At 47.5% G+C, this 14,801-nt stretch overlaps 1 protein-coding gene across 3 annotated transcripts in view; it reads right to left on the reverse strand.

The window, feature by feature from the left end:
- ASTN2 (astrotactin 2) overlaps positions 1-14,801 on the reverse strand; it is a 330,328-nt gene that overhangs the window by 26,460 nt on the left and 289,067 nt on the right. For all 3 annotated transcript variants that reach the window (XM_057405885.1, XM_057405886.1, XM_057405887.1), the window contains one exon: positions 6,550-6,691. In XM_057405885.1, the coding sequence (XP_057261868.1) occupies positions 6,550-6,691 (142 nt within the window). The remainder of the gene's footprint in view (positions 1-6,549; positions 6,692-14,801) is intronic.

Raw genomic sequence — 14,801 nt, forward strand, 5'->3', positions numbered from 1 at the left:
GGGGAACTCTGGCTGGCAAAGTGGCACCGTCACCCACTGTCTCCAGTACTGTGCAAAGAAAGGCATTGTGCTGCCCGATTTGGCTTTGCTGGGGAAAAAACCACCAACACACAGAGAAAAAGAACAAGAGAGAGGGGAGGCAGCAGCATTGAGGGCATGCCTCAGGTTTCACATGTGCGCCCTCAGGTACCTGGTCCCAGACTGCATGATGAAGTTAGGAAGAGGAGATGGCATTTGTTCAGGAGGTACTGCTGAACCCCCTGTTCAGAAAAGCAATTCTCTTAAGTACTCCTAAGTGCGAGCAAGGGTATCCCTGGACTCTGCTCAGCTCCAGCCCACTGTCACATCACCTCTCCCTGCCTCAGTTTCTATAGTTAGGATATGACCAAGAAAAACAAAACCCATTTGCCCTTCTTCTGACCCATTTCTTCCCTACAAGATAAAAGTAACACCCACAGCGAGCAGTGAACTCCTTGTGTCCTGGAAGGGGAGAGGGATCAAACCCCGCTGTAAGAATCAAACCAACACGGCCCCCAGCTTTCCAGCCTTCAGGAAAAAGGTGCTCTATACCATGGAGAACTGCTGAACAAAACAAATGCCTCCAATCAGTAGTACAGTGCAGCTTTTCCTGGATTAGAAGCAAACCGAAGCCAGCAACGCCCAGTGTTGATATTTATATCGCATCTCTCCCATTACTCAATGAGATAAGACTTGGACGGGTCTGTGTTAGTGGCATTAGGTTTCTACACACTCAGAAATAGGAATACTCTCCAAGTCTGTAACTGTAAAGGGTTGGTGACAGGGGAATTGGTGACAGGGAAAAGGTGGAATTGCAAAGGTCCATTTGCCAATAGAAGAAGAGGCCAAACTCCTCTCCACCCATTACCATTTCCAGGAAGAATCCTACATTCACACACTGCAACACCCTATACAATGACCTGTCCATGCCTCCTCCTCCTTAGTCCCCCACTGCCAGCCTTCCTCCAGCCATCACAGAAGAGCAAAGCCAATGGGCCTGGGCCCAGCCAGGTTTGGGGTTCGGATACTGGGAGGTTTTAGGACAAACCCAAGGATGTTATTTCAATCTGGATGTCCTGAGGAAGGGGTGGGGTGGAGCTGGCCACAGGAGGTAACAAAGGCTGTTCTGTTTCTCTTTGTGGCATGAGGTATGAGCAGAAACAGACAATTTGGGGTGGATAACCTGATCTTTCCAGCAAGAAGGAGAGAGACGCTCATACACTTGGCAGATACAGGAGGAGCAGGTTCCAACTGAGGTCACTGGAAAGGCACCTCCTGACTCCAGATCTGTCCCAGGTGGCTGGATACTGGTGGCAGAAACAGATCAGGAGGTGGATTCAGGCAGAATCCCAACTTTCAGAAGAGTGATGGCAAATGGTTGGTGTAGCAGCATTGGAGCAGCACACGGAGGCCCTGATCTCATTTACTCAGGCTGGGCTGTACAGAGATAGTGAGAGAAAGCTTAAAACCTGAGCTGATAAAGGGACGGGAAAAGAGTAAAGATGAAAGTGAGACAAAGTGATCTGCTTAGATCACTTAATAGAGTAAATGGTGAAGTTGGGAAGAACCTCTAGCACTTTGACTTGACATGAAGAGAGCGTGAATGCCTTCTCTATGGCTTTTGCACGCATACATTCCTAATGCTGGAAACTTCAACAGGAGCCCAACTTTCCTCAAGTTCCATGCATGGGACTTCTTTAGTATCAGCAGAAAGAGAGATTCTCTCCTTCTTCAGCTGAGCTCCTGACCTCCCTGTACAGACCATCCTTCATGGGGCCAATCCACCTCCACTGCAGTGATGTGCACATAGCCCACATGGGCCCAGAGAGCTCGGTACTGGACCGACTTCAGCAAAAACAACAACTCATCTGAGCCAGCACTTGGCAGCTTGGTTCTGAAGCAACCTTAAGCTGTTGAGGAAGGATAAGCACAGCCCCAGGATTAGCAAACACTTGTTTGACTCCTGACTTGCCTTGTTTGAGCTTCCGCAAGCCAGGAATGCCTGAGAAGAAACTACAGCCATACACCACTCGGCTTCAGGAAGCTGGAGAGCATGTGGAAGAGAAGAGGTGGATTCAATGAAGCAGCACAGCTCCTGTGCACACAGGGGACTCAGCCAAGGCTGTAACAGATGTGTTTTAACCCATGCCACTGAGCTATTTGGGATCTGTCTCCAATTGCTCCAGTGCTCATTCATGTGTCTTCCTGACAGAAGACCAACAATAACAATTAGTATCATATAAGGAGCAGGGGGACTGCTGCCAGCATTAGCACAGTCTTGAGCACCAAAGGTTTCCATTCCACTCTTTATCCCAGCTATGCGCAAGGCAGAGGTCAGTCAACATTAATCAGCCTTGCTCTGGGCCAGCTCCTTCAGCACATTCAGCTTGCTGAGTTGCAGTCACTGTCTCTCCATGCTATGATGGGCTCCCCCTACTCAACACCTTTGCCTCTTTCCTCAAGCTCACCTAAAACAAAGGTATATTCACCGTTAGGCAGCACATGATGGCAGAGGCTAAGCCTGGCCATGCTGGAGGTGGCCTTCAGGCTCTACATGGGGTCACATTGGCCAGGCACGTTTTGGTGGGTCGTTGCTGTGGACGGGAGCCTTGTGCCGTCATTCTGAAGTCTAACTGTATCCCCTTCTATCCAATGGCGGTGCCTTACCTTCATCCCCTAAGAAGGGGTTTCCACCTTTCCAGCACTCCTGGAACACTCTCCCAGCCATAGGCATTGGGCTGGTTCAGGATCCCCCTGGGGAAACCCTGTCTGAGCCAGCAAAGGGAATACAAAGTGGAGGCTCCTTCTCAGCACGTGAACGCACTCCAAGGAAAGGCTCTGGAAGGGATCCTGATGACTTTCATATTATTTCCAGTAAATTTTGTGCTGATTCTTGGCACAAACACTGGAAATGAATAGGCTAAGTCAGGAATGTAAATAAAGTGAAACATTAGGATTTAATCTAATCTATAATTATAGTATCTGTGGCATGGGGAAGAAGTTGATGTGTTTGCACTGCAGCTCCATTGAGGAGCGCGAGGGGGTTTCATTTCCCTCTCCAGAATTTCCCTTTTTGGCTGAGGGATGCTTGGTGTCTCCTCATGTATCTGAAAGAAACGTGCTGGGCTGGCAGAGCTGCTTTCCAGCAGCTGAGCAGGTACAGCCCAGGGAAGAGACATCCCCAGGCACCCATGGAATGATGGGATGAGAAACTGAGATGGATGAGCTGGGCTGAAGGCTCAGGGAGGCTGTGGGATGCACAAGGGAAGCTCCTGTCTCTACAGTGAAGAGACTGGTTGGGTTCGTAGGGTGCTGAGCTATGTAAGCTCAGTCCTCAGACCTCTGAGACAAGCCAGAGCCCTTTCTCTTGACTGGGGTTTGGTGCTTGGTGCATCACAAGTTCCCTGTCACAGCAAACCATCAGTCTGATTGGCATTAAATGCTGCCCACGCTGGCTTGTCCATGTAAGACAAGCACTTAACAGACACATAGACATCTCTCCCTCTGCCCTCCTCACCCCATCCTCGTCCAGATCCACCTGGGAGGAAGCTTGACAGCTTGCTCTGGTCTAGCATCTCAGGGGAGAATAATCCCCTCTCCTGTGATGCACTTTGCAAGAATTAAAGACTTTTGGTTTTTAAGAGCTTAAATCAAACTCAACAGTCTTCGAGGACCATCTTCAGTGTCCCTGTGTCCGGGTACCCAAGTGCATGCACATGGCTGCAGCATGGATCCCCATGCATGGGCCCTGTGACAGACCAGCAGCAGTATCCACACATGTACATGAACCTGTGGTACCCATCTTCACTGACATGAACCACTTTCCCTCTGAAAGCCCTCTGTGCAGGGACTAGCATCCCAACCCCGACATACCACAGGCAAGGGCAAGAAAAGAGATGACAGGCAATAGATTTTCATCAGACTGCAATTGCAAAGGACAAAGGAATTAGTTCTCCTTTTGTTAGTTTATGTTTTGAAATTTCAGAAGTCTCAAAAGCAGAGGAATCAATCACGCTCTGTTTATTTATTTGCTTCTAGAGCATTTCTTGGTTTTGTTTTTCATACTCAAGCTCAGCTTTGATCTCAGGCTGGTAAGACTCCAAATAAATGGTCAACAACAGGGTGTAATTGCTGTAGGTACTACAAAAGAAAAGGGACAGGATGTCCAACACATTTACAGAGCAGAAGAGACTTCCATGATCTCAAGAGTCCCCTCTCTCAGTTTACATGACACCCTCAGACTACGAAACAAGCAAAAGCATTTGCTTTTGGAGAGCTCTGATGCTGCATCCTGTGTGCTCACCCAACAGCCTAGAGAAAAGCACAGGTCCCTGCTGAGTGGCTATAATCAGGATTATACCCAGGCCAGAGCCTTCCAAGATAGCTGTTTTTCCACAGAAACAAATGAAACAAGCAGAAGAAATTCAATTTAAGCAATGACCCTGTGCCTCTGTTTCTGTTGTTGTTCCGTCTGCGCGGGCTCGGAACAGAGTGTTAGCCTCACATTTCACTGTTCTGGCTTTCTTCATGCTGTGTTGCAACTGTGTGGACATCTGAGCAGAGGAATATTTAATGTGTGTGCCTATGTATCTGAGAATGCGCACATGCTAAATAAACACGTGCTGGTTAGGTCCCAGGTTGGAGCAAACGCGTGTGTGTGTGTGCTGGATCTGCATGCATCCATGGCAATGCATTAGACACGTGTATCAGTCCATGCAGGTGTGCTGGGGCACGCACGTTTGATATTGATGCACATCATATTGATGCACATAAATACGATGACCAGGAGTGTGGGTCCATGCCCCACAAGTGCCAACATGGACATTTATCCATATGTATGTGTCCACACAAGTGCACTTAAGCATGCACAGCCCTGGGAATGGTGTGCCAAGCCCTCCTAAGCATTAGCTGCTGGATGGAGCCAGCACTGTGCGGTACCCTAGGGCCTGTCCCCACACAAGGATGTGGTCCAAAGCTCCTCGATGCCAGGGGACTGCTGCCTGCAGCCACAGCTGCCCATGGAAGCTACAGTCCCACACCCAGATGCACCCACAGAGAGCAGGAGCTGCCCACAGCCACCCCCAGAACATGGGGCATCACCGACTCTGCTTACCACCTCCGCGGCAATGTGCCTCATGACTGCAAAGCAGAAGCCTGGCTTGGACCAAAGGGATGACAAAACCCTGGACAAAGCTTTCCGCCTTCCACCCAAGGCTCTCCCAGCCCTTTGCAGACATCAGGAATTAGATCCCAGAGTCCCTAAAGCAATGGGTGAGTGCAATTATCCCTGCCTGGCAGATGGAGAAGATGATTTGGCAGCCCAGGCTGCCCAAGAGCCAGACCTTCTGGCTCCCAACTCCGTGCATTCACCTTGGCAGCAGCCTCCCTATCAAACCCAGTGGCTCTTCCCTCATCCAGTGCCCTCAGCAGCCAAAAGGCTGAGAGCCCACAACCAGCTGAGTTTATGGGTGGTGGGTTGATAGCAAACTGTGGTTGCTCCAGCCTCCCCCTGGCACCTTTTCTGAGCAGCCCGGTTCACATAGATACTAATAGTTATATTGATGCATTATGTATATTTAACAAGAAAACATCTAAACCCATTCAATGGCAAGAGGTATCGCTTGGAGATGCTCCTGACACAGCCCCACTCAAGAGATGTGCAATAAAAGCTTCTCCTTCTTCAGAGGCTGTCAACGTACTGAACTGGGGAGGTGGTGGAGGGGGAGGCAAAGGGAAAGTATTAATCAAGATCTTTAAAAGTTCTCGTTGACAGACCATTTGCCAGCTCTCGTTTTAAATGCTTTTGTGGTCCCATAAAAAGTTTCATTACTCGCTACAAAATGCATTTTAATTATTACAGTCCCTCTGACATTAAGCCCTGGGTGTTTCTCTCTTGCTTACTTTGTCTCTCCTCTGTCTCCTTGCCTTTTTTTCTCTGTTTCTTTCTCCCTCTAAACAATACTGAAGGAGAAGTTAACATCCAGACCCTGAAATTACCCCTTGGCTTTGGACACTAATTGCTCCACAGGATTCACATAGAAAAGCCAATCGCATGTGCTCAAAGAACATCTCAGAAGACACAAGAACATCAGCACAAGGGTGGCCACCATCCCTGCAGAAGTAACTGGGTGGTGGGGAGATGGATTTGATGTCTCTCTGATCTGCTGTATGTATCCTGATATAAACAGCAACTTCCAGAAACATCACCTACCACACTTCTGACATCTGGCTATTTCAGTCCATCAGGCATTTGACAACTTGCTTCAATCTGACCACGTCAGCTCAGCTCATCCATGACACATAACCCTATCCATGAGGCATGGAAGAAGACTGAAATATGTGAGTTATTCCACTTATTCCCTCAGACTCCCAGTGCCTCCAAGTGCTATACACCTGGTTTTCCATTCCAACAGCCCAAAGCAAGAGTCTCATCATCTGGTGCAACATAGCATTGACCAAACAAGTCAGTCACAATAATAGCATTGGAGACCCCTCCTTGCCCCCAGCACCTCCCCACGTGCCTCTCCTTACTTGTAGAGACCATCTGGTTCCAGGCACTTGAAAATGACTGAATAGATGCTGGTTTCAGGGACATCTCCATGGCTCCTACCCGCTGCCACACAGGATGTTGCAAGGCCAGAAAGCAAATCATCCGCGAAGCTCAGGGATTCTCCTGGAGAGCAAAGAGATGAGCATCAGTACAGGTACAAGATTATTGCTGACCATTTGAAAACCACTGTAGGAACACCTCTACATAGGACAGGCAATCAACACACTCTAGCTGTGGTAGGAATGGCCCCAAATCTATATCGAGTGTGTCACCTATGGACAAAGCAAAGTAGAAAACACTGGGGCCATCAGCTGTTATGGACCCACTGGAGAAACCTGCAAAGTCAGTGCTTGGACAGTGGAAGGTGCACTCACAGAGCATCCAGGCAACATGTAGACTCCCTGCAAGCTCCACATGGGGGACCACCATCCAAGGATGGGCTGCGGGTCCCCAGGAGAGCTGGAAGCCTGGATAAATAAGGCTCTCCTAGTAGGGAGTTCATCTGCAGTCAGTTCTTAAGGGGAACACGGCCTTTGTCAATAATCACCTGTGACAGTGATATGTATTTCTGCTGTGTTAGATTATCAGGAAAGAGACAGTTTTAGAGCTTGGATGGAATTTCTCTCAACGCGCTGGGGCTTTTCTTGTGTGTTTTATTTTTATTCAATGAAAATCAGGAGCTTTGCATTCCCTTTCCTATGCACCCTGCCAGCTCCTGGAGCTCTGACTGGAGCTCCTTCAGCTGTGCTCAGGAACACATTGCTCCTTTACAAGCTTTTGAAGAAAAAAAAAAAAAATCCTAATTAAAAATGATGAAAAACCTTTTTTTTTTTTTTTTCCCTTGGTCTTCTGGTTTTTAAAGCTTATTAAACACTTAGATCATGACCCAGCTGAAACTGAAAACGCTCCATTTATTACGCTTTTGGGGCATGATTATCCACTGCCGTGCAACCTGTCTCCTTGCAGTGGGCAGGTTGTCTATCAGTTAGAGCTCATTGCATTCAATTCCCATTTTACATCAATGGAACTGAAAGCCCAAGGTCTCAAGCAGTGAAAAAAGCCCGAGCAGCTGCCCTGGTTGTGCCCCCATTCCCACTGATGGGAATCGGAGAAAGGGCTGTTGCACCTGATGGAGTTATGCTGGTATAAGCAAACCTGGATGCAGATTGCCGTGCCAGGTACCTTGTGCATATGTAAATGTCAAGACACCACAGCAAAGTGAGGAGGAGAATTCCCTTCTCAGCACTTCATATTCCTAAGAGCAAAAGTGACTGAGGATGACTGAAATGAAGCACAATTTCTTGCTATAGACCCTAAGAAATAACCCAGTGCTATAACCAGCCCAGAAGGTCTCACTGTGTGGCTGGATTACCCAGGTAGAAGAAGAAATCCCCTCCTCCCCAGCCCCTCCAAACCACATTGGAGTCTTGTCTCAAAATACACAACTCAGTAACAAATGTCCCCCTTGGCTAGAGAAAAGAGCAGCAATAAATTCTTTTCCTCCCTAAAGGAATCCAAGCCTTAATTATTCATTTTAATGCTCCCAGCATGACTTGTTCTTTCCAAACTTTTTGGTTTTTTTTTCAGGCAACTCTATCACCAGTCTCTGTAGTTTAACCCAATTCCCAGCCATGGTCCATACCAAATCCCAAGTCAACTCAATGGGCAGGTTGGGTTGGCAATGGTAAATCACTGCTTGGAAGTCATGAGTACTGAATGGCCTTGAGCAAGCCCCTTAGGTCTGGGTTTATGGTTTAAACAAACAAACAGAACCCTATTGCTCATTTCCAACTTTCATTACCATCCCTTTTCATATGATGTTGGGCTGGACTGGGGAACTCCCTGTCACCAGAAGTCATTGAGAACAGACACTACCGTGACTTACAAACCAGATGAATCACAAACACATAACAAAGGACCAGACTGTGCTGCTGAACTGGAACTAGAACTCTTAAGCCTCTTCAGACCACAAGAAACCTCTCTTCTGACCAGGAGGAGACTTCACAGGGGGAACATCATCCCATAGGGGCCTGCTGTGGGATCTCACACCTTCCTCCAGAGCACTCAGGGTTGAGAAGCAGCCAGTGAGAGGTAGGAAAGAGAAAAGCTGAGCAGAGAGACCATGATGAGCAACTGGACAAGACCAAGTGGAGATTTGGACTGGCAGTGCATGGATACCAGGAGTATCAGTCAGGACATCTGTGCCAGGGAGCAGAAGAGATGGGACAGGAGAGAAAAACACAGGGTTGAGACAGGGAGTGCAGAGGGTGGAACTGGACTTGCAGAGGACTGAAAAGGGGGTGGAAAATGTCATGTTCAACCAGTGACTTTAAGAGTGTATTACAACTGCAGCGCTAACTCTGTAAGGCACCCACTACCTTCTGAGTGCTCATCTTTCATGGTCCTCCTGTGCAGCTTCGAAGGGAACAGCGTTGCAGTAAGCACTGCCCTGAAACACAGCGGCAGCTCCATCACACAGTGGTTTGCCATGGACCAAACCTGCACAGATTGCTGCACTGCTGTCCCCCTGCATGCAAGGAAATGGAGCTCTCAGTGTCCACCAACACAGTGTCAGCTTGGGTTATAAGCTGCAATAAAATCCTTATGGCAAGATGGTGTTTAGTGTTCAACCCTGAGCCTCTGGGGAACTTTCCCCTCTCATTGGACCTGCTACAATCAAGCCAAAGCAAAGAGGTTGTTATGAAAATAGCAAAACAGATGCTAGCAAAGGTGCTGAAACCTCAGCCCCAAGGCTGGGAGTCTTTCTGCACCTGTATAAGCAGCAGTGAGGTTGCTGGCTGTGCCAGACTGCGCAGACCATGGAGTAAAGATGGAGTGGGTAAAGGATGTCCCAGGGACAAACGGACTGCCCAGAGCTGTCAACCCACAGTGAACGTGGGGAGCTGCTTTGCTGTGCTCTCCCCTGGGTGAAGCAGAGCACACAGCACCATCTTGCACGAAAGAAGTAAGAGGCCGTTGTTCAGTCCATGGAGCTCTGAGAGAAATTTCCTAAGCCTTCTCCAGGGCCAGAAAACAAGTTATTCCCTAGATTTAGAGTGAATCCTACTCATTGGAATGTCACTAAGGCAATGAGTGCTTTTGCTGGCATTACAGAGGGTAATGGAGCACTGATGTTGTCCTACCAAGGAAAAGTGGTCTTGGGATGTAGCAATAGAGGAATACCAACCTAACTGCACAAGGCCATGGTGAGAGCTCAGTATGTGACATTGCTCATCTGTGCTTAAGAACAAGGCATGGGGAAAGCAGGAGAGAAGGCTTCACAAGGAAGTAACAAAAAGGACAAGTTTACTATGCAAGGAGAGACATAAAACGACCAAGTGGAGATACATAAACCTGTTAATACATCTACAGGGCAGGCACTCAGATGGAAAAGAAATATTTAGGCTAATGGGCAGTAATGGCAAGAGAAGGTAAATTGGATATGAATAAACAGGCTACTCCTGAGAAGGGCAAATAACATAACTAGCTTTTAAGAAGGAGTTTGATCACTTTATAAAGGGGATTATATGGATAAGTGCTGGAAAGCAAAGGGGCTTCTCTTTCCCATCTGGACTTGTGTTCGCACACAGCCCGCCAGCAAATATAAAGAAGGATTTCAGCCTCCCCAAGCAGCACTGAAGCACAAACCTTGTAGATTGGTATCTTTGCTTGTGTTATTAAATTTCAGAAAGAATCCAAAGGTTCTCTGCAGAGTAAATGATAGCTAAATAGATCATCTCTGTGGAGTAGAAGATATTTTATTGACCAGACAGCCATCTGTGTCCTTCATTAATAGTAATAAATAATTGATGTCACACTAAATAAAGCAACAAGCTGTTACAGATATCAAGGAAAAATGACCAGCTCCTGTGAGGATCCCTCACCTGTGTTCACTTCTCAGTAGTGAAAAATCCAGACCAGAGCTCAAGCATCACTGTGGTAAGTGCTGTGCACAGAGCAAAAGATGCCACTTGCTGCATACTGGCAACAGAGCAATTGTGCTCAGCAATGGGATGCTGATACTCCCAACTGCACATCAAATCTCTGCAAGAAACTTTCCATACCGCTGCCTTCCCAGTGCTGGTCTGCCCCAAACCATTCAGTTCCCCGGGTAGCTTCTGAAAATCAATCTCTGCTCTACTACTGATGATGATGAAGATGCAGCTCCCTCCAGGTAGCGTTTTCCTTCTGTCTCTAGTGCAACTCTCTCGCTACTGCCTCATCCTCTTCTGCACACATACTGTGGAGTTTGGCAAGCATCCTCTTTGGTTTTGTAAACATGCATCTTTACGCTGATGCTGGTGTTTGTGTGGGTCAGAGCTTGCCCTAAACCGGAGGAAAATAACAGCAGATATTGCAGTGGGGTGGGATGGGCTAATCCCATTTCATGAAGCTTTGCAAACTTCTGGTCACAGTGAGGTATATAGGTCATCCACCGGTGATGGCTCTCAGATACTCATCTGGGAACTGAACTCAATGCCTGGTCTGGAGAAGGACATCCCTTACTCAGCTGCCTGCCTGCAAGGTTGAGCTGTTAATCTGCTCTTGAATGAGCACATATCTAGTGACGGGAGGTTCAGATGGTCAGGAGTGGGGACTGAGGAATGATAATGGGTGGGAGCAGGCTCAGACCACTCGCTCGCAGCATCCAACAGTCTTAGTCTGCCTCAGTCCTTCCATTGTGAGCATTGCCAGTGCCAGTGGCTGCGACCAGCGGGCAGGATGAATTAACCATCAACCACCTCACTGAAGACAACAGGAGTTATAGACTAAACCAGAGACCAAGACCAGGAGCCTCCAGGAAATTAGAGGAGCAAAAGGAAGCCCTCTCTCTACAGGCATTCCCACACCTTCAGCTCATGTCTGGGTGCTGAGTGGCACAGACATAACTCAGTGCAACCCAAAGTGGAAATGAAGATGAGAGACCTCCCTGCTGCAATTCACCTCTGAGATTCCTAGAAAGAACAGAAAGGGAAAAGTAGGAAGGCACCAATGTCTCTGTCTTGACATCTTCTTTACTAGCCTGGGTGAAACCAACCTTGCAACGTTACCAGTCACTTTCTTCTGATTGTGGTTTTCTCTCCCCATCTTTCTCCCTTTTGCTTTTTTTCAACCTGTTTTCAATTTACTCTTGTGGCATCTCTGTCTGTGACCTCATTCTGGTACTTAAAGGGGGAAAAAAATCAGAGAGAGAGAGAGAGTGTCCTTTAAAAAAGAAATGAAAGAAATCATATTTTATTTAGCTTGATTGGTTTTGAAGCTTTAGCAGAAGAAAGATTAACCTTTTCTGCCTAACTTAATGAAAACAAGGAGAAAGCCTGTATGGATAAATAAATATCTGTGTGGGTATGGAGCAGGCACGATCGTGTTACAGCCCCGGTGGAGCTGTAATGGGGAACAGGCGCGTTCCTGCGCAGCGGCTCCCAATTCCCGATCCATTTTCAAGGAAAGAAAAACAGAGTAGAATGTCAGAGGCCCAAGTGGGCATAAATGAGGGAGCCCGGGGAAGGCAGATGGGGCCCAGCGAGGACCTCCGTCCCCGACAATGACCTCCGGAGCAATGCCAGCGAAGCAGATGGAAAAAGAGACCTTACTCCACTTTCTGTTGCCAGGATTTGGTTCCTGAAATGGGGAAACAAATGGCATGCCCAGCCCTCCATGACTGTCACCTTTTGGGGGTCTTCATCCCACCCTCCTCTTCCTCCAGGGCTCTGCCTCCAAGGAGAAGAGGTTCAGAGGAAGGCCTGGACTGGGTATTTGGATGGGGAGCACAGGCTTGCGGGGTGAATCCTCCACAAGAAGGCTGTGTCTGGGTTTAATGTGCTTTGGAGCTGGTGCTTGATAGGGGAAAGCAGTGAAAGGTGGTTTGTCTTGGAGATGATGGGCTGATTTAAATTGGTGTAACATAACTTTAGGCGACAGAGCTGTTCCGATTTACATCAGCAGATGGTCTGTCTTGCTGCCTAGATCATTAACAGCAAACCGTCCCTACAGACCCTGGTGGAAGGATGTCAAAACCTCCTTCCCTACACGGCTTGCCAGATTCTAAAAGAAATAAAAAGACCTAGTTACTACTAAAAAAAACCCTTCTGCCCACATTCTGGGAGCATCCATGCATGCCAGCCTCTTGTGTTAGATGGGAGCTGAAGCCCCATGCCCATAAAACCTGCAGCCTCTGGGATAATTTCTTTCCTCTAAGACACATCCATCAGGAATCCCTCTGGCTGGGCACAGGCTGAAACAGAAAAGCCAGTGATGATGCTGGGCAACTTCAGGCACAGTTTGTGCCTCACTTGCCAACTTGTACAAAGGTGCAAATGGCAGAACTTCTCTGAATGACTTCATCTTGCCCAAGTTATGATTTTTTGGGCGTTAACTTCCTATATCTATATGCTATTAGACACATTACTAATGATGAAGAGCTCTCCTCTGGGCTTCCCAGTTCTTCTGGAAGGCTGCATTTGTAGATGGCTAAATGTAAGGAGCGATGCTTTAGCTGAGCTAAGAACAAAAGTTGCATTCCAGTGCCACAAAAGTCCCTTGAATGGCTTTGCTGGTGCTCTCCAGGGCTAGAGCTTGCCCCATACAGAGTGACCACATGGAACTGAAGGATGAGCTGTCTTGCACTGTTCTTATCAAGAGCAGCCAGTTGGACAGAAGGAAATGGTCTTCATCTGGATGAGCTGCAACGTTCTAAAAACATGATGCACAAGGGTAATCACAAGCATATTCTGCTTTCAGGCTCATCAACCGGACTCACTGCTCCTTCACCTGAGCTCTCTGCAGACTGCTTATCACAGTTCTTTCACAGTCAGTATCCAAGACCTCAGAAAATCGGCTTCAACTCATGTAAAAATGCATCACCTCCTCCATCTCCCCTAAGGCTGTACACTGCTGGAGGAGAGTGAGAATTAATGCATTTCATTCTGTGCTAACAGCCCTCCAGTATTTCTCAAGGTTCACTGGGTTGCTAAGGGTCAACCACAGCCAGACACAAGCTGACTCTGCTATGCTTGGAGTCATCCAGGCATGAGCCAGTTCCAGTCTCGAAGCCACGTATTCACATTAGCATGGTGGAGAGTCCAAGTGAATTTATCTATTCCCTTGGAGTTTGTTTCGGGCTCTGCAGCATGTTAAAGTAGTTACTTGATTTCAAGGCGAAGTGGGAACCCATTTGTTCTGGGAGTTGTGCAGACACAAAACAAAGACATCAACTTTGTCCTCAGATACTTTGTGTCTGGCAGAAGATCTTGTCCAACACCACAGACCTAGTTCTCACTCTCATCACTGCAGATCTAGTTCCTACCCCCATTCTTACTTCCCTTTCAGTTTTAGCTTCTTTTCAATTAGAGATTTCTAAACAACGGACCAATGGTCCAGAACACTTGGTGGTTCCCAAGGTCCACAGTCAGCAGATCCAGGGACTGCACAGAGCTTTATGTTCACCAGGAACACCACCAGCCCCACAGCCACTCTTAAACAGCATAAACTGACGTTTCAGATCCTTCAGACAGAGCAACAAAGCCTGTACCATAACCTCTTTCTTCTTAAATGCAGAAAGCTACTGTACTCCTGTGGTTCCTTGGGAACAAGCCAGTGTCTGAAAACGACTCCCAAAGTTTGGATGAAAAGATAGCGCCAAGGACCTGGACCTCCACCAGTTCAGAGTAATGAGGAGGTTCCATCTACTGCTGGAATTAAGATGACTAAACTCGAAGTGGAAATCCAGGATCCTCCCTAAGGAAAGGTCAATGACAAGGTAGTTCTGACCAGTCCAAGTGGGACGTGGTGCTACACCTACACAAACCTCCTAACCTGCCTAGTATATGATGGTCTATGAAGAAAGGAGGCTGAGGTCTTTCATTTCCAGCTCTACTGAGCAGTCTTTTACCTTTATTTTCAGGTCTTTATGATCAAACACTGCAGAAGTTTAATGCCCCAAAGAACCCCACTGGCTGACTCGCACCCACTGGAGCTCAAGCCTTACAACACATATGCAAATACCAGGCTAGCAGGAGGAGGAAAGCACATTTCCTAGAAAGAAAGTCAGTGTGCAATTAATCACTAAACCCATAATTAGCTTGGGTAATTTGTCAAAGCTAATTAATGTAAAGCTTTGCTGAAAAGCCATCGGTTGCTCTGTGCTTCATTTTTCCTTGCGCTTATTAGGAAAGTGGGATTTTTGGACTTCTAGATGAGCCAGTTTCTTCTATATTGCCACTATTGCCTGACC

Source organism: Pezoporus wallicus, unplaced genomic scaffold (assembly GCF_028554395.1).
Source record: "Pezoporus wallicus isolate ANWC-B61680 ecotype Strahan unplaced genomic scaffold, APGP_CSIRO_Pwel_v1 contig_4684, whole genome shotgun sequence".
NCBI classification, from domain to species: domain Eukaryota; kingdom Metazoa; phylum Chordata; class Aves; order Psittaciformes; family Psittacidae; genus Pezoporus; species Pezoporus wallicus.